The sequence below is a fragment of the Felis catus genome, chromosome C1, assembly GCF_018350175.1.
Source record: "Felis catus isolate Fca126 chromosome C1, F.catus_Fca126_mat1.0, whole genome shotgun sequence".
In the NCBI taxonomy this organism is placed as follows: domain Eukaryota; kingdom Metazoa; phylum Chordata; class Mammalia; order Carnivora; family Felidae; genus Felis; species Felis catus.
In genome coordinates, this window is record NC_058375.1 from 78,765,468 (window position 1) to 78,786,117 (window position 20,650).

General features: G+C 37.4%; 1 protein-coding gene across 1 annotated transcript in view; it reads right to left on the minus strand.

Annotated features, from left to right (window-relative positions):
* The window catches only part of DIPK1A (divergent protein kinase domain 1A), a 106,055-nt gene that overhangs the window by 4,499 nt on the left and 80,906 nt on the right, over positions 1-20,650 (minus strand). The window contains exon 3 of the mRNA XM_023258911.2: positions 3,416-3,523. Within this exon, the coding sequence (XP_023114679.1) occupies positions 3,416-3,523 (108 nt within the window). The remainder of the gene's footprint in view (positions 1-3,415; positions 3,524-20,650) is intronic.

Genomic DNA, 20,650 nt, shown 5'->3' on the forward strand with positions numbered 1-20,650 from the left:
TTGTTTTGTTGTTGTTGAGTTTTAGAAGTTCTCTATATATTCTGGATATTAACCTCTTATCAGATACGTGATTTGCAAATGTTTTCTCTCATTCTGTGGATTTGCTTTTTACTCTATTGATATTCTTTTGATGCACAAAATTAAAACAAATTTTTTTTTAACATTTATTTATTTTTGAGAGACAGAGACAAAGCATGAGTGGGGGAAGGGCAGAGAGAGAGGGAGACACAGAATCTGAAGCAGGCTCCAGGCTCAGCACAGACCCTGATGCAGGGCTCAAACTCACAAACCATGAGATCATGACCTGAGCCAAAGTCGGATGCTTAACCAACTGGGCCATCCAGGCGCCCTTTGATGCACAAAATTTTAAATTTTTCTGAAGTACAATTTGTCTCTTTTTCTTTTGTTGCCTGTGCCTTTGGTGTCAGAGCCAAGGAATCATTGCCAAATCCAGTGTCATGATTTTTTTTGCCCTATATTTAAAAAATTTTTTTAATGTTTATTTATTCATTTTTGAGACAGGGCAGGGGGAAGGGCAGAGAGACAGGGAAAGAGAATTCCAAGCCGGCTCTGTGCTGTGAGTGCAGAGCCTGACACAGGGCCAAACTCACAAATTATGAGATCATGACCTGAGGTAAAATCAAGAGTCGGACACTTAACAGACTGAGCCACCCAGGTGCCCCTGCCCTATATTTTTTCCAAGAGTTTTATGGTTTCAGTTCTTACATTTTAGTCTTTAATATGTTTTGACTTAATTTTTGCATATGGCATTAGGTAAGGGTCCAACTTCGTTCTTTTGCATGTGGATATCCAGTTTTCCCAGCACCATTTGTTGAAAAGACTCCTTTCTCTATTGAATGGTCATAGCACTCTTGTCAAAAATTACTTTATCAGATATGTGGGTGCTTATTTCTAGCCTCTCTACTCTATTGATCTATATGTCTATCTTTATTCCAGTAAACATTGTTTTGATTACTGTAGCTGTGGAGTATTTTTTTAATGTTTGTTTATTTTTTAATTTTTGACAGCAAGTGAGTGGGGAAGGGACACAGAGAGAGGATCTGAATCAGGCTCTGTGCTGACAGCAGAGAGCATGATGCAGGGCTCGAACTCATGGACTGTGAGATCTTGACCTGAGCCAAAGCTGGACGCTTAACTGACTGAGCCGCCCAGGCACCCCTTTATATAGTAAGTTTTGAAATCAGGAAATATGAATCCTCCAGCTCTGTAGTTCTTTTTCAAGATTGTTTTGCTATTTGGGGTTATTTGAGATTCCTTTTTAATTTTGGGGTGGGTTTTTCTATTTCTGCAAAAAATGTCATCAGGATTTTGAAAGAGATTAACAATACTAAGTCTTTCAATTCATGAACATGGGATATGTTTCCATTTGTTTATGTCTTTAATTCTTTCAACAATGCTTTGAAGTTATCATTGTACAAGTCCTTTACCTCCTTGGGTATGTTAATTCCTAGGTACTTTATTCTTTTCGATGCTATTGTAAATGGTTTTCTTAATTTCCTTTGTGGATTGTTCATTGTTAGTGTATAGAAATACAACTGGTTTTTATGTGTTGACTTTGTTTCTTGCTACTTTGCTGAATTAATTTATTAGCTTAACAATTTTTTTCTATATAAAAGGTTTTTCTACCAAAACAAGGTTTTTTATATAAAAGATCATGTCATCTGCATACAAAAATAATTTTACTTTTTCCTTTCTAATTTGGATGCCTTTTAAAATTTCTCTTACTTGTCTCTTTGGCTAGAACTTCCAGTACTGTTTTGAATACAGGTGGCAACAGTGGGCATTCTTGCCTTGTTCCTGAATTTAAAGGAAAAACTTTCAGACTTTCACCATCAAGTATGAAATTAGCTGTGGATTTTTCATATATGGATTTTATTATGTTGTAGTTGCCTTCTAATTCCTGCTTTGTTGGGGGCGCCTGGGTGGCTCAGTCAGTTAAGCGTCCGACTTCAGCTCAGGTCACGATCTCACGGTCGGTGAGTTCAAGCCCCACGTCCGGCTCTGGGCTGATGGCTCAGAGCCTGGAGCCTGCTTCCAATTCTGTGTCTCCCTCTCTCTCTACCCCTCCCCCGTTCATGCTGTGTCTCTCTCTGTTTCAAAATAAATAAACGTTAAAAAAAAAATTCGTTAATTCCTGCTTTGTTGAGTATTTTTATCATGAAAGGGTACTGAATTTTGTCAAATACTTTTTTCCTGCATCAACGGAGATGATCCCAGGGTTTTTTTCCCCTTCATTCTGTTAATCTAGTGTATTAAATTGATTGATTTTTGTATCTTGAACCATCCTTGCATTCCAGGAATAAATCCTATTTGGTCACAGTGTATGATCTTTTTATTACATTCATTTTGGTTGGGTAGTATTTTGTTGAGGATTTTGCATTAATGTTCACCAGGTCTGTAGATTTTCTGTAGTGTCTTTATCTGGCTTTGGTATCAGGGTAATGCTGGCCTCACAGAATGAGTTACGAAGTATTCCCTCCTTTTCAATTTTTTGGGAAAGGTTGAGAAGCATTTAAATGTTTGGTAGAATTCACCAGTGAAGGCAACAGGGTCAGGGCTTTTCTTGTTGGGAGACTTTTGATTACTAATTCAATCTCCTTCCTAGTTGTAGGTCTATTCAGATTTTCTATTTCTTGGTAGGCTTTCTGTTTCTAGGAATTTGTCCATTTCATCTAGGTTATTTAACCTGGTGTACAATTGTTTATAGTACTCATTTAATACTTTTTATTTCTATAGAATCAATAGTAATATCCCCATTTCAGTCTTGATTTTAGAAATCTGAGCCTTCTCTTTTCTTCTTAGACCATCTAGCTAAAGGTTTGTCAATTTTGTTGATATTTTCCAAGAAGCAACCTTTGGTTTCATTGATTTTTTTCTATTGTTTTTCTATTCTCCATTTCATTTCTCTCTCCTGTAATCTGTATTATTTATTTTTTTCTGCTAGCTTTGGATTTAGTTTGTTCTTTTTCAAGTTCCTTAAGTTGTAAAGTTAGGTTGTTGATTTGAGATCTTTCTTGTTTCTTAATGTAAGCATTTATAGCTAGAAGTAAATTTTTTAAAGTCATATTACACAGAAAGATGAAAGGCAAAACTCATCTGTTTCCATTTCCCTAATCCCATACCCCAGAATCAGTCACTATTAATTAATATAAGATCCATAATGGAAGTAATCTTATCTATCTCAATTACCACTATATTCCTAACAACTAAAGTGTCTGGAATATACTGGGAATAAAGGATTAATATCTATTGGATGAGTGAATCAAAGCATACAAAATTAAAGTATATAAAATTTCCTAAAGCTCTGGGTCAAGAATTCTTTTAATAATACGTTAATTTAAGGTAAAAGTAGAGTGCACTATCAGTCTGGAATGTTTATTCATAATGTCCATACCTGATTGTTGGGCTTGGTGGATAAGCATTTCCCAAAGTAAAGAGTCTCTGTAACACAAAGGCTATTACATGCCGGTCCATCAATAACTCCAGTCTTGTACTTGTCACACTAAAAACCAGGAAACAAACACAGTAGTTAATGAAAAATGTTTATAAGAGGAAACATAATAAAGACACTGTAAAGAGATATCTATATTCTTTAAGATGTAGTTCTATGATGAAAAGAACTCAGGCTCTGGATTTGGACAGATTTGAACTTGAATCCAGAGCTTTGCTCTTACTTGCTATATGATGAGGAGAGATCTTGTTGGGACTATATTGTGCAAAAAACTGGAAGCTATTTTTCGCACTTAACAGGGTCTGAGGTGGTATGCTACCTGCTCTAAGATTAGAGGCACTCTTAAAAATGGTTCTAATTTAAAATAAAAAATTAAAGTACCAAAATATTTTATGGGGTGCCTGGGTGACTCAGTCAGTTAAGCATCCAGTTCTTGACTTTGGCTCAGGTCATGGTTTGTGAGTTTGAGCCCCGTTTGGGCTCTGTGCTGACAGTATGGAGACTGCTTGGGATTCTGTCTGCCTGTCTCTCTCTCTTTCTCCCTCTGCCTCCCTCCTGCCCCTCCCTCACCCCTCAAAATAAATAAACATTTAAAAATAAAATAAAATGCCAAAATATTTTACAATAACAAAATAAAATTAGCTCATGATGTCATCTTGTCATCCTTGAGATCACCCAAAAACAAGAAAATAAGGAAAATAAACACAAACTCCCTAAGGCACAATTAATGAGGATGGCCTACCAAATTCAATGAAAATTATACCAGAGTCCAGAGTATGTTGAGATTAAATAACTACAGTGATTTTACTTCTCAAAGTTGGCATAGAACCAAACAGATGGTACACTTGAGGGGCAGAACCACCACCCTGACTTACAATGAAAGTTTAAGGGAGCACAAGTTGTGGGAACTTTCAAGGACTCTATTTGCCATCATGAAATAGGAGGACAAGGCAGTGCTGAATGATAAATTCCTTAAAAATGTTACCTATGTTGGAGGCAGTCTGTTAATGAAATGGGTTGAGGGAAAGTATATTATGAGCATCTGCTGGGGAGATAACATTAGCTAAACCAATCTATGTGAATATTTTTGTCTCTATGTTTCTCCTTTTTTCTCTCTTTCACACACACACACACACACACACACACACACACACACACACACACACACTCTGGACCACAGCAGCCTCATTACTAATACAATTCACTGCTCCAGTTGCTTCCTGTAAGTAACTGGTTGAGGAAGAACTCTTTTTGTTTAGTAACAAGTAATAACCAAGGAAACCAAGATCTACACAGCAAATCTACAAGAAAAAGGAGGAAATGAAATGTTATAAAAATAAATTTTCCAGAAATACGTTGCCATGAAGCAGATCAAGCATACGGCTGTGAATTCAAAGGACTTAATGAAACCGTTCAAAAAATAAGACCTCAAAGCAGAATGATGATGAGATAACAGAAGGAATTGTGAAATAAGCTAGCAGAACTCAGGAAGGAAGAAAAGGAAAAGATCCTAAAAATTAAAGCCATATTATAAATGGGGCAGAAGAAGAAGGCAGACAAGGATAACAACACAGTTAGACTTAAACGAGGGCTAGGTAAGAAAAGTGAGAAAAAGGAAATGGAAATTTAAAAAGAACTAAAAAGAATCTGAGGCAAAATTATGGATACAGAAGATAAAAGATATCCAGCATGTCCACCTGAAGGAGAATGGAACAAGTGGAAAAGAAAAAATATTCAAAGTAGAATTCAAGGCAACTTCGTGTAAGTGAAAGCACACTTCACAGACTGAAAGAACACACAATGTCCCAAGAAAACCGACACAGAATGACCCTTCTGACATATCCCACTGAATTTTACTAGACTTCAAAAATAAATAATCCTTTGAGCATTCAGGCAAAAAGATCAAGGCATCTTTAAAGGGAAATAAATGAGATTGGCCTCAGATTTCTCCACAGCCACATCAATGTTAGATAATGGTTCAATGCCAGCAAAGTCTGAGAAAGGAAGCGTGACTTGCCTTTTCATTTGTGAAAGGGGATATGAATAATACACGTAATACTTGACTTATAGCATTATTATGAAGGAGGCGCCTGGCTCAGTCTGTACAGCATACAACTCTTGATCTCATGGTGATTTCAAGCCCCACATTGGGCATAGAGCTTACTTAAAAAAATAAAAATAAAATTATAGCATTATTATGAGGTAAAATGATATAATAATGAATACAGATCACCTGTGATTTTAATAAGTGCTCAATAGTAGGTACTATTATTTTACATACTAAACTTCCTTTCAAGTAAAAGGCATCAAATGTTTTTGAACATAAAAGGTTTAGAAATTATAACTTCCATTAGTCTCTCTCTTTTTTTTTAAGGTTTATTTATTTATTTATTTTGAGAGAGAGAGAGAGAAGAGGAGGAGCAGAGGGAAAATCTGAAGTAGGCTCCACGGGAGCCCAAGGACTTGAACCCATGAACTGCAAGATCATGACCTGAGCTGAAATCAAGGGTTGGACGCCTAACCAACTGAACCACCCAGGTGCCCCTGCCATTAGTGTCTCTTAACTACTTGAGAATGGATTTTAGGCAACCAAGAGATGAACAGAGAACCTGAACATGGTAGTCAGTTGAAATATAGAACTGGGATGAAAACAAAACTGGAAATCTACTTCATAATAATTAATGCAATATCTTATAATTACTAGATGCTCATTATGTGTCAGGCACTGTTCTAGTGCTATACTTTCATTCATTATCATGAAAACAAACCTGTGAGGTAGAACCTATTGTTATATCCATTGTAAAAACAAGGAAACAAATAAATATCTGTTAAGCAATCTGCTCAAGGTCACACACCTAAAAATGATAAAGTCAAGATTCCAACTTAGGCAGTCTGGTTCCAGAGCTCATTCTCTTAATAACTATTTTATATATTACTCAGAATGTTTATATTACAAACTATACCAGCAAAAGTTATAAAATTAACAAAAACTAAGAAGGGAAGATGTAGGAAGATGGAAGGTGGCAAAAGGATGTTGATTTCTTTATCTTTAAGTTTTTTTTAATGATTATTTATTATTGAGAGACAGAGAGAGAGAGCATGAGCATGGGAGGGGCAGAGACAGAGGGAGACACAGAATCCGAAGCAGGCTCCAGTCTCTGAGCTGTCGGCACAGAGCCTGACGCTGGGCTTGAACTCACAAACTGCGAGATCATGACCTGAGCTGAAGTCGGACGCCCAACTGACTGAGCCACCCCACGCCCCTCTTTATTTTTAATATTCAAGGTCAAAGATAACATTTACATCTTATAAATCAATTAACAGAGATAGAGGTACATTCAAAAGTATACCAATGATCACTAAAAGAACTAATAACAATAATATATTGATTAAAATTAGGCGGAGTAAAGGAGATGAGATGAATGGAATTATAATCTGGTCACTGCTCGTAAGAAGTAGATTTAGTCTAAAGAAATAGAGGATAGGGGTTCCTGGGTGGCTTAGTCGGTTAATTGTCCAACTCTTGATTTTGGCTCAGGTCATGATCTCACTGTTGGGATCAAGCCCTGCATTGGGCTCTGCGCTGATGGCATGGAGCCTGCTTGGGATTCTCTTTCTCCCTCTCTCTGCCCCTCCACGGCTCACGTGTGCCTGTGTGAGCATTCTCTCTCTCTCTCTCTCTCTCTCTCTCTCTCAAATAAACTTAAAAAAAATAAAGTATGTTTTTAAAAGTTATAAAATAAAGACAAACATTAGAAGAGCTAAAAACAGAATACAGACCTTCCTAAATAATCAGAAGGAACATGCATGAAACAAATATACACCATCTAGAGAAAGATACAAACCAAATGAATCCTTAAAAACAGAAAGTAGGTCATAAAATGTGATACAGAACTAAGTCATATCTATAAATGTCAACAGGATAATCTCATCTACTGAAATAAAAATATCTTTAGAAACCAGTGTCAAAAAAGTTGAAAATAAAAGATAAAAGATAGTACAGGTATATCAGGAAAATGCAAGGAAAACACAATTAAATCACAATCTTATACCAGACCCAGACAAGGTTGATGTCAGAGGTTAAGAAAGCATTAAATAAGGCAAAAAAAAAAAAAAAAAAAAAAAAAAGTCTCTTTACAATGATCAAACATACAATCCACAATGAAGATATTACAGTCATGAGTTTCTATAAGGCAAATAAAGTATTAAAATTTATTAAGCAAAATCTGTAAGAAATAAAAAAAGAAATAAACAGAAAGACATTAGAGCCTAATGGACTTCTCTTAGTCCATGACAGATAAGGTGTATGAAAAAAAGGATATAAAAGAATTAGAAAGCCTGAATAATAAAGTAGATCTAATTGCTGTGAGAACAGACTTTTCAAATGTTCATGGAACATTTACAAAATTAGACCAAGGGGTGCCTGGGTGGCTCAATTGGTTAAGCGCCCAACTCTTGGTTTCTACTCAGATCATGATGTCACGGTTGGTGGGATCAAGCCCTGAGTTGGGCTCTGCTGACAGTGCGGAGCCTACTTGGGATTCTCTCTCTCCCTCCCTCTCTCTGTCTCTCCCCTGCTCGCATGCTCTCTCTTTCTCAAATTAAATAATAAACATTAAAAAAAAAACAAAATCAGATGAAAATCTTAATACATTCCACACAGTAGATATGGCAGAAACAGTGTTCTCTAATCACAATATGATAAAACTTGAAATTAATAAAACATCTACCCATACATAATTAAATGTTCTTTATTTTTTTTAAATGTTTATTTATTTGGAGACAGAGAGAGGGACGTGGAGAGGGGCAAAGAAATGGGAGAAAGAGAACGAACTGAAACCAAGAGTTGGATGCTAACCAACTGAGCTACCCATGTGCCACTAAAGGTCCTTCTAATTCTTGAGAATCAAAGAGAAAGTTCAAATTGAAAATTTAAGTGTCTAGAAAATAACAATGATAATTTTTAAAAAATCAGAAACTAAAAATAAAACTAATGATAAAATTAAAGAACCATTTAGAGTAGAATTCGAAGTCTTAATTATGTTAACAAACAGCAAAGAACAAAACAAATGAATTAAAAATTCAAGAAATTGGAAAAAAAAATTAATCCAAAGAAAGCAGAAAGAAGGAATTAACCAATTAAAATAACAATAGAAGGCTATGGTATATTCCTATAGTTGTAAGAATTCCTCTGACCTTCATCTCCCAATCTCTGCTTTAGACCTCTTGCTCTTTTCTGGTTTCTGCAATTACCTTTTGATGGTTCTCTGTGTCTGTCTGGTTCCCTCAGTCTGATGACATGATGTGGCTCACAGATCAGTCTTGCCCAGCTCTGGTTCTTGATACATTGCAACCTACTAGAGGGCCAACCCTGGGCTTCTCTTGTGTGGGATAGGGACTGAGGATAATTTCTTGATCTTTCATTTTGGGGGCTTAAATTTTTCACTGATCCCAAGGAAAAAGCCAAAGCACAGTCGAGTCTGGTAAATACTCAATGTTTGAAGAGGTCAGCACAGGTTCCTCAGACTTGCCTCCTGGGCCCCCCTACCAATACTTTCTAGTTTGCTGGGAGGATAAGGATAGCCCTGACAGAGATGGAGTGCTCTGCCCATGTGTAGAGTTAAACGCCAACACCTGGGGGTTGTTGCCCTTCAGCTATCACTACCAGAGAAGCTCCTGGATAAGCCTCCACCGTGCTTGCTTTCTCCTTCAGACCTGGCTGTAACCAAGAAGGTGAGGTTTCACTTTCATAGGAGGAGCAGAGCAATCTAGTTCCTACACCCCAGTTTGGGGAGGATCACATGGGAGATGCTCGATACTTCCTTCCCCAGGTCAACCTCTGGGGATTTTTAGGGAATGCAGAACCATCTGTTTGGTATAAACATTATCTGCTTGTAGCAGATGGCCAGCAATTTCACCGGCATATGTCTTTACTAAGGCGAAGAGGGTGGGAGTTCTGAGGCCTTACTCAGGAGCTGCAGCAAAACCTCCTATGGTTACAGGTTAGAGTTTCTAATGAATTTAGATCACATAGACCACATCCTCTGATCACAAAGAAATAAGAAATCAACAACAAAAATAACATAAACATAAACACATGTTTGGAAACTAAAAAGCACATTCCTAACTATTTTGTGGATTGAAGAAAAAACCACAATGGAAATGCAGAATATTTAGAACGAACAACAAACAAACAAACAAACGTATACATATTAAAACTTGTAAGATGCAGCTAAAGGAGTTCTTAGAGGGAAATTTATGGCTTTAAATGCAATGATGAAAAAAGATAAGAAACTGAATATAAATAGTAAGCATTCAACTAAAGAGGCTTAAAAAAGACCCAACAATAACAGAGTAAACCTCCAAAAGAAGAAGAAAAAAAAGCAGAAGTTAATAAAAAAAAAAAAAAAAGGAAAAGATCAATAATAGCAACAGTTCTCTGAAACTTTAGCAAAGGAGATAAACCTTTAACAAGACTGATCATGAAAAAAAGGAGGCACAAATAAGGATTATTAGGAAAGAAAAGGGTAGGGATAGTGAATAATATAAATACTATGGCAATACATTTGAAATGAACAGTTTTTCTAGAAAAATAGAAACAATAGAAAAGATGCAAGAAGAAACAAAATATGAATAAGACTGGTAAACATTAAAAAAAAGTTGAACACGGGGCGCCTGGGTGGCGCAGTCGGTTAAGCGTCCGACTTCAGCCAGGTCACGATCTCGCGGTCCGTGAGTTCGAGCCCCGCGTCAGGCTCTGGGCTGATGGCTCGGAGCCTGGAGCCTGTTTCCGATTCTGTGTCTCCCTCTCTCTCTGCCCCTCCCCCCCCCTCCCCCATGCTCTGTCTCTCTCTGTCCCAAATAAATAAATAAACGTTGAAAAAAAAATTAAAAAAAAAATTGAACCCATAATGAAAAATCTTTCCCTCCAAAAGTCTTAGCTCAAAGTACAGTCTAGGAGGACCTCAAGGTGCCATTTAGGATGTAGTACTGTCTAAGTGGAAAATGGTTAACAACACAAATGTCCATCAACAGGAGAATGGCTGAATAAAACGAGGTGTATTCATACAGTGAAAGACTATAGAGTAATTAACATGAAAGAACTCAGTAATTAGCTCAGTAATTAACTCAAAAGAACTCAGTAATTAAGATGAAAGAACATGGAAAAATGTTGAAAACATAATGTCAAGTGGAAAAAGTTACAAAATGATAGGTGCAGTTTAATATCACTAATTAAAGTTTAGAAACATACAGGGCTCCTGAGTGGCTCAGTTGACTGAGTGTCCAACTCTTGATTTTACTCAGGTCATGATCCCAAGGTTGTGTAATCAAGCCCTGCGTTGGGCTCTGTGCTGAGCATGAAGCCTGCTTAAAATGCTCTGTCTCTGTCTCTCTCTGTCTCTGTCTCTCTCTCCCTCTGTCATTCTCCTCCACTCATGTTCTCTCTCTCTCTTAAAAAAAAAAACAGTTTAGAAACATGCAACGCAATACTATATATTGTTTATGTCCCTGTACACATATAGTGAAAGTATAGAATATGATGGTAAGGACTCACAGCAAATTCAAGATGGTGGTTACCCCTAGGGAGGAGGAAGGAGAATATCAGGAAGGATAGAGAGCTTCAATTGGATCTGTGATGCTTTTCCCTTTTAAAAATGAAGCAAATATGGCAAAAGGTTTGTTAGGTAGATGGTAGCTCCATGGGTATTTGTCATATTGTTTGCTGTATTTCAGCATTATTCTAATACCTTTTTGTGTATAACTCTTTAATCTTCACAATCTCCCAATAAAACAGATGTTACCATCATTTATCTCCATTTTATTAATAAATAAATTAAGGCAACAGAGGTTAAGGAATTTGCAGAGCAGGTTAGTGGTAATGCTAGAATCTGAAGCGAGATAGTTTGCCTCCAGAGCCTGTGCTTTTAATTAGTGATTGAGGTAAAAGAACCAGAATGACTTAATCTTGGAGAGAAACATGTAGAGCAGATTTAATAATGGCTGAGTCAGATGTCCATCCACAGTATTCCTACCAAAGGGCTCTGGTCACATTCATTCCCTCTGCATAAGCAACTCAAAGTAGGGCCAGAACTTCCATCTTTGTTTCCTTAGGACTTTGCACAATGCCTGACACATAATCAAATGTGTATAAAAAGCACTTGCTGAACAAATGAATAAATGAACTGTGTTCTTGGTTTTCATGCAGAAATAGCACATTCTGTTGTGAAGAGCTTCTGGAACAGGACTTAAAGGACTTAAAGGATCAAGTGTCCTGAGATTTGGCTCCTGAATCTTGAGGAACACTCGATTCATAACCTGCTCCAGGTCAAGATTTAAATGTGGCCCTTTCCACGACATTATTGCCAATGAATAATCTTGAGACTGTATATTTCCTTCCTGATACTATATTCTTCCTCCCTTCCTTCTTTATATTCCCAGATCTAACATCATTTATGTTCATGTTATCTTCCCTGGTCGAAAGGCAGAGACAAAGTCATATTCATCTTTGAACCTCCCCTTTCTCTCTAGCATACAGAAGAGAGTTTAGTATTTTAAGTATTCAGTAAATGTTTATTAAATCACCATGATAAGGAGCACCTGGTTGGCTCAGTTAAGCGTCGGACTTTGGCTCAGGTCATGATCTCATGGTTCGTGGGTTCGAGCTCTGCATCGGGCTCTGTGCTGCAGCTCAGAGTCTGGAGCCTACTTCAGATTCTGTGTCTCCTCTCTTTCTGCCCCTCCCCAGCTTGTGCTCTCTCTCTCTCTCAAAAATTAACATATATATATATATATGTTATATGTATATATATATAAAACGATGATAAAAAACATAATGGTTTTGATTTCAAAACCTCACTGAAGATAAAATTAGTAATTTTCTATAATCCATTCAACATTAAAAAAAAAGAATAAATCAGTATCTTACTGGTAAACTGTTAAGCAGTGAAGACAAATCTGACATTCTGCTATAAGAATCAGTTTCTTGTTTTGAGCAAAGGCCTCAAGCCAACCCTGCATCAAAGAGGTAGTCACAGACAACAGGCTCTTCAACTTGTGGCTTCTATCACAAACCAAAAGCAAATTTCCCACAAGCTTATATGAAAAGATTGGTTGGCCACATACTGTTTTGTTTGTTTTTCAGGCATGGTCATACACACAACCTATAATCACTGTCAGCAATCTGATCTCCTAACTAAAAAGATACAGATTATAAAGGAGTTCAACTTCACAATAGGATACTCAGCAAAAAACATTAAAGGTTTTTCCAGTTCTAAGATTTTATTACTATGAGGATTCTCCCATACTCTGCCTTTGCTTGCACATACCTAATAGTACCAGAAGATGGCACTCTTCAGCTAAATTTTACAAAACTCATTGGTGCTGAAGGAATAATTTCATGAACTGTGGAAACTACCTCAAGGGGTGATAACAACAAATAGATGTATAAGTACCAGGTCTTAAATCATTTTCTAAGATACATATTATAAAAATGTATTTTAGACAATCTTACAATTTCTCTTTAGGACAAAACAGCAGAGTTGGTCTCTTAACCAGTGCCTGAAAATTCTCCAAGTCTAGTCAGTGCGCTCTCCAATATCTATATCAGCTATTTTTAATCTTCACCACTCTCTGCACTCTCGCTGTATCTCCAGCCTCTCTCCTTTCCCCTCTTCCTGAATTCTTTCTCTCAACCATTAATTGTGCTTATCATAGACTCTCTTTTCCTCTCCCTACATGTATGCACATGCACACACACATACACACACACACACACACACACACACACACAAGAACCCTCTCAACTCTTTCCTTCCCTTCTGTTATAACATCTGTAATATACTTTAAAATTATTCAGTGTACACAGTGTGATATTTTTGTTTTTAGTCCAGGAATGTATAGGGGCTCCACAAGAGTCCCAGTCAGGTAATAAGGAAGCACATGCTCCAAGGTAATACATGCTTCTATTGTCCACATCTTGACTAAGATTGACGCATTTGGGGGATTTTATTAATTACCAAATTAGGATCATATTGGTGAAATTTTTAGCTTGTTAAATATCGTAGTGAATGAATGTTAGAAATGGACTATCTATGGTGAAATTGAAGGTATTTAAAATATTTGGATTGGCTAAAATACGAAATATTCCTTATCTTTTCATAATGGGGGTAAAAAGAAGTACTTGGAGTTAACAGTTTTACAACAGAGATTCTCAAACTTTAGGGAGATTTAGATCTCCTGAAGTTTGTGTTAAAACACAGAAAGATGGGGGGGGGGGGGCGGCGCCTGGGTGGCTCAGTCGGTTAAGCATCCGACTTCCGCTTAGGTCATGATCTCACAGTCCGTGAGTTCGAGTCCCGCATCTGGCTCTGTGTTGACAGCTCAGAGCTTGGAGCCTGGAGCCTGCTTCAGATTCTGTGTCTCCCTTTTTCCAACCCTTCCCCATTCATGCTCTGTCTCTCTCGGTCTCAAAAATAAATAAACATTAAAAAAACCTAAAACACAGAAAGATGGACCCAGATGTCAGTTTCTGACTCATTTAGTTCTCGGTGAGGCTGAAAATCTGCATTTGCAGCAAGTTTCCAAGAAGCGATACTAATGCTGCTGGTCAAAGAGACCACATTTTAAGAATCACTGGCTCAGAATTTCTAGTTGCCTGATGCTAATTATAAGGGCAACAGAAGCTTGTCTCTGGAGTATCATTGCTTCTGCTTTGAGTAAATCTTTCATGCAAATAGAAGACTGAAAAGGACAGAATAAAAACTTTAATAAATTTACAGACTGATTATATTAAAAGTTTTGTGACTGCTTACAAATAAAAATGGGCTGAATAAATGCCTATATGTGTAGCAGAAATCACATCATTATAGGGGCACCTGAGTGGCTCAGTTGGTTAAGTGCTGACTTTGGCTCAGGTCATGATCTCACGGTCCGTGAGTTTGGGCCTCACGTTGGGCTCTGTGCTGACAGCCTGGAGCCTGCTTCAGATTTTATAATCCAGTAATATGGTGGTGCAGGAATAGTTAATACTCACCTGGAGCAAATATTTTCAGAAGCTACCCTTATCTTTCAAAACAGAATCTAAGGAGTGTGCATAACCAAACTGGATGAGGTCAATTTAAAACAATTTCTCAGCCAAAAGGTAGAAGCAACCCAAGGGTCCACTCATGGATGATGGATAAACAAATCATGGTATATATGTACAACCTTAATATTATTCAACCTTAAAAAGTAAGGAAACTCTGAAACATGCTACAGTATGGAGGAACCCTAAAGATATTATACGAAGTGAAATAAGCCAGGCACAAAATGACAAGTACTGTGCGATTCCACTTTTATGAGGTATCTAAAGTAGACACACTCATGGAAATGGTGAGTAGAATGGTAGTTGCCAGGGGTTGGGGAGGAGGGAAAATGGGAAGTTCTTGTTTAATGGGTATAGAGTTTTAGGTTTGCAAGATGAAAATGTTTATGGAGACTGGTTTCACAGCCATGAATATACTTAACACTACTGAACTATACACTTAAAAATGGTTTCAATGCACTGTGGAAAACAGTATGGAGGTTTTGTAAGAAATTAAAAATAGAACTACCATATGATCCAGCAATCTGACTTCTGGGTATATATACAAAGAAAATGAAATTATTGTCTCAAAGAGATACCTGTTCATGTTCATTGCAGCACTATTCACAACAGCCAGAGTATGGAAACAATCTAAGTAGGTTCACCTTGCTGGCTCAGTCTATAGAGCATGTGACTCCTGATCTTGGGGTCATAAGTTCAAGCACCACGTTGGGTGTAGAGATTACTTTAAAAAAATTGAAAAACAAAAAAAGAAGAAGAACCTGTCTTATAAAAAAAAGATTCGTCCAATGATGGACAAATAAAGAAAATGTGGGGGAGGGCGGTGTATGTATACATATATATATATACATATATATATATATATATATATATATATATATATATACACACACACACATACATAGGTATACATACACAAATATGTATATATATGCATAAATATATACATACACACATTTTATTAATTCATATATATACATATACACACACAACGAAATATTGTTCAGCCTTTAAAAAATACGGAAATTCTATCAGTTGTGACAACATGGACGAATCTGGAAGGCATTATGCTAAGTGAAATAAGTCAGAGAAAGACAAATACTGTATGGTATCACATATATGTAGAATTAAAAAAAGCCAGGGTGCCTGGGTGGCTTAGTCAGTTGAGCATCCAGCTCTTGATTTCAGTTCAGGTCACAATTTCACAGCTGGTGAGATCCAACTCCGGGTCGGGCTTTGTGCTGACAGCACGGAGTCTGCTTGGGATTCTCTCTCCCTCTCTTTCTGACCCTCCCCTACTCTGTCTCTCTCTCGAAATAAACATTTTTTTTTAAAAAAAAGTCAAGATCCTAGAAACGAAGTAAGAAAGTGGTTACCATGGGCTGGGGAGTGTGGAAAATAGGGAGAGGTTGGTAAAACAGTACAAATGTTCAGTTAGATGATGAATAAGGTCTGAAGATCTAATGAATAACATGGTGGCTGTAGTTTATAATGCTGTATTGTATAAATGGAATCTGTTGAGATTAGGACTTAAATGTTTTCACCCCTCCCCCAAAAAAGGTAAATATGTGAAGTAATGGATGTGCTATTTAACTCAAGGGAGGGAATCCCTTCCGAATGTGTATGTATATCAAATCACTACATTGCACCCTTAAAAATCTTACAATTTTGTCAATTATACATCAATAAAGCTGAAAAAAGGTAATGAAAAACAAAAAAAAAATGATTAAGGTGGTAAATGTTAGGGGCACCTGAGTGGCTCAGTCAGTTAAGCATCCAATTCTCAATTTCAGCTCAGGTCATGATCTCACCATTAGTGAGATAGAGCCTGGAGTCAGGCTCAACGTTGACAGCTCCGAGCCTGCCTGGGGTTCTTTCTGTCCCGTTCTCTGCCCCTCCCCCATCAAAATAAATAAGTACACATTTAAAAATACAGTAAATGTTATGTTCTGTATACTTCACCACAATTAAAAAAAATTTAAACCAAATCAAAACTGACTGATTTCCCAGCACAGTTCCTAGAAACAGCAGTCTATACTTGCTGTCAACTCTTATTTCCTCTTATCCAAACTTAAGCTTTTATTCCCTATGTCACTGAAAGGTGCCATCACCCATGCATCTGAAGGAATAAACAGTGAGTTGTCTTAAACTTCTCCTTCTTCCCTGTTCCCCCCACATTCAATTGGTCACCAAGTGCTGGCAATCAAATTATTTCCTTAATATCTTTGAAACGATTTTCCCCCCTCCATTTCCACCACTAACGCCATGATTTAAATCCTGACTGCTTTGTCCCTGGATTACTACAACAACCATAAAACTGGTCTCCCTTCCTGTGGCATCTCCTATCCAGCCCACCCTCTCTACCACAATTGGTGAAATTCTTCTGAAACATAAATCTGACCACTTACTTCCCTGCTTAAAAACTTCTGTTGACTTTATACTGCCCTGAGGATGGAAGGCAAACTCCTCAATAGGACGTAAATGGTCTTTTATGATTTTGACTCTGCTATTGTGACCTCCGTAAATTGCTCCTCATACTCTGCTCTAGCCAGGCAGTTCCTGGAATGTAGCATTCTTTCCTATCTGAATGTAGCCGTGCACAAGCCTCCTCCTGCTTGCAATGCCTGATTCTTCAAAATTCAGCTAAGATACAAGGAGTCTTCCAAGGAGTCTTCTGGGATGTTCTCCGACTTCCCAGTAAAATATCACAGGGGACATACTTATATTGAAAAAATATTAGTTGTTTATTGGCAATAGTTGGGATATACTTACACTCAAAAAAGAAACTCATTTTTAAGTTAAATTCAAATCTAACTGGGCATCCTGTTTTTGTGTTTGTCTGTTTTGCTAAATTTAGCAACCCTACTCCCAGTCTCAATTATGTGCTTCTTGTTTATTTTTCCATATCCTCTAGTAGTCTGTAAGCATCTTCAGGGAGGGGACATGTCTTATCTCTGTATCTCCCAGTTCTAGCAAGTACTGGTAAGCATGTAACTAAAATATCATGGTGTTTATTGCTGGCTTGTTTCTTCTAAAAAATCTTTATTTTTGTAATCTCTACACTCAACATGGGGCTTGAACTCACAACCCCGAGATCAAGAGTAATTTGGTCTACCAACTGAGCCAGCCAGTTGCCCTGCTGGCTTGTTTCCTCCAAACTGGCTTTAACCCTTAGTCTCTTTATTGCTTCTCAGGAATTATGCTAATGGTAACAATACCACCTGTTTCAGGATTACAGTGACCATCACATGATATAAGAGAGTGCAGCATTAACACACGAAGGTCACCAGAAATGCTACTATAATCTAAACAGTAACATTACCCTAGAATAGGGCTTATGTTTGTTAAGACTTGAAAATACACTTGTTTAGTAAATATTTTTCTGTAAATTCACCAGGAAGAGATTGGTAATCTAACTCAAGTTGAGATAAAAGAAAATTATACTTTTCTTAAAAGGAAAAAATTACGCTTCTACTCTGAAGACAGTATGTTCCAAGTGGATTCATTCCATATATTTTAAAAACAGAGGATAACAACACAAAATGAACCTCTAGAGTCATATAATAATTTATTCTAAGCAAATGCAAAGCTAAATGAAATCGTTATGTATTACTATCTAATTGAAAACATAGTTCTAAATATCCTAACTTTCATATATGTTAAGCTAGTTGTTTTAAGCAACAAACCATTATTTCTAGAAATCAGATCTTTAAAGAGACTATAATAAAATTCAGGGGCTCCTTATCTTTTATTGCTTCCACTTTAAAGCACATGCTCAAGTAACACTCACAAAAGTTCACCAGCATGAAGTGAGTGATTCCTCATTACTATGCAGATAGAACCTCAAAACCAACACTCTCCATCATTGAGGAATATGTCAGAAATACCAATATTAAACAGTGTTGTCCTGAAAATTACATGGAAGGAAAATTTCTCTCCCTGTCCTTACTCTTTTTTTCTTTTTTAAAGAAGGCAGAAAACTACACAAACAGTGAAAAATTCCTTTATGACTAGGCACCAAGTAGAACTTGCTGAAATAATGAGTGAATTAGTGATTTCTGTAATCAGAGAAAATGTACAATGAACTATACAACATATTCTAATTAGCTTGGTGGATAAAAGAAAAAAGCACAACTGGAAAAAAACAGATCCTTCCAAGAGCATCTAATTAGGGTGAGTTAGTGGTTGCCCCCTCAGTTTCAGAGAGAGCTGCCTTTAAACAAAGAAGAGCAGAACCGTTCTCAGTGCTTACAACGTCCACCAAGTTAACCTTGGCTTCCCCTGGTAAACCACCCCCACTGCGTTTTCTTCTCAAAGTTTTAAAAGCCTACTATTTAAAAGCCTGTTATGCATTTCACTGGAATCAAGTTCTAAATAATGGATATAACAGTGGATAGTATCATCCTATTATTAAAAACTGAACACAAGAAACTTTAATTCAAATTGCAAATCAATATACAATGTGTGAAATTAATTCCAGTTTTAGCTCCTAGCTTCCTGGAACCTTAGATAAGAAACACATTAACTTTGTAACATCTTTTAACAAAAATTATCCACTGATTAGAGAAAACATCTCAGGTAAATAATACTAATGCTCTATACTGATTTCCAATGTTGAAATTATCAGAAATATACTTGATTACTAAATTAGACTAATTCAAACATAGTATATAATTTATATGAAATACATATCTAATTTGTTCCACATTCTAGGTTTGTGTTTTAAATTTACTATAAAAGGACAAAAGAGGAAGATCTATTAATTTATGGGCAGCCAAACGGCCCAACAACCAAGGCTGTGGTTCAGTGGCTACTAATGCATGTTCTGGGAATTCTCAGATCTAATGTTAATCATCAAATTGCTCTTTGGGATAAAAGTACTAAAGCAAGCCTGATTTGTAATTACAAGGAGAAAGACATTCCTCAAGAACCCACCTAATTCTTTCTATTCTAGAAGGCCTACAGAAGTTTCTACATCCTCTATGAAGCCTTTCTCTACTATTCTACCCACAGAAATGTGTGTTCATTGAAGCCTTCTTTCTTTAAATTGGTGCAGTACAACTATCTCTGGTACAAACTAAATCATTTTATTATTTTATTTTTTAAAAGATTTACTTATTTATTTAAGTAATGTCTACACCCAATGTGGGGCTTGAACTCATAATGCTGGGATCAAGAGTCACACACTCCACCAACTAAGCCAGCCAGGTGCCTCCCAACTAAATCGTTTTAATCCAATCTGATGGTCTTTGGATGTATCAACTTGACCAGGCCAAAGTCCGACGCTTAACCAACTGAGCCACCTAGGAACCCCTAAACCTTTAAAAAATTTCTTTTTCCAAAAAAAAAAAAAAAAAAAAAAAAGGGGGGGGTTGCCTGGGTGGCTCAGTCGGTTGGGCATCCGACTTCGGCTCAGGTCATGATCTCACAGTTCGTGGGTTCCAGCCCCGCATCAGGCTCTATGCTGACCGCTTGCTCAGAACCTGGAGCCTGCTTCAGATTCTGTGTCTCCTTCTCTCTCTGCTCCTCCCCTGCTCATGCTTTGTATCACTCTGTTTCTTAAAATATAATAAGTGTAGGGGCGCCTGGGTGGCGCAGTCAGTTAAGCGTCCGACTTCAGCCAGGTCACGATCTCGCGGTCCGGGAGTTCGAGCCCCGCGTCAGGCTCTGGGCTGATGGCTCAGAGCCGGAGCCTGCTTCCAGTTCTGTGTCTCCCTCTCTCTCTCTGCCCCTCCCCCGTTCATGCTCTGTCTCTCTCTGTCCCAAAAATAAATAAACGTTGAAAAAAAAAATAAAAAAAAAAAATAAGTGTAAAGAATTTTTTTAAAATTTTTTTCTCTTTGAGAGAGAGAGAGAGAGAGAGAGAGAGAGAGAGAGAAAGAGAGAGAAAGAGAGAGCACGCGCACGCGTGCACGCGCGCGCACATGATGGGGGAGGGGACAGAATCTTAAGCAGGCTCCACATTCAGCATGGAGCCCCACACAGGGCTAGATCCCATGACCCTGGGATCATGACCTGAGCTGTAATCAAGAGTTGGACACTCAACTGACTACGCCACCAAGGTGCCCCTTACTATATATTTCTTTGGGTTCTGC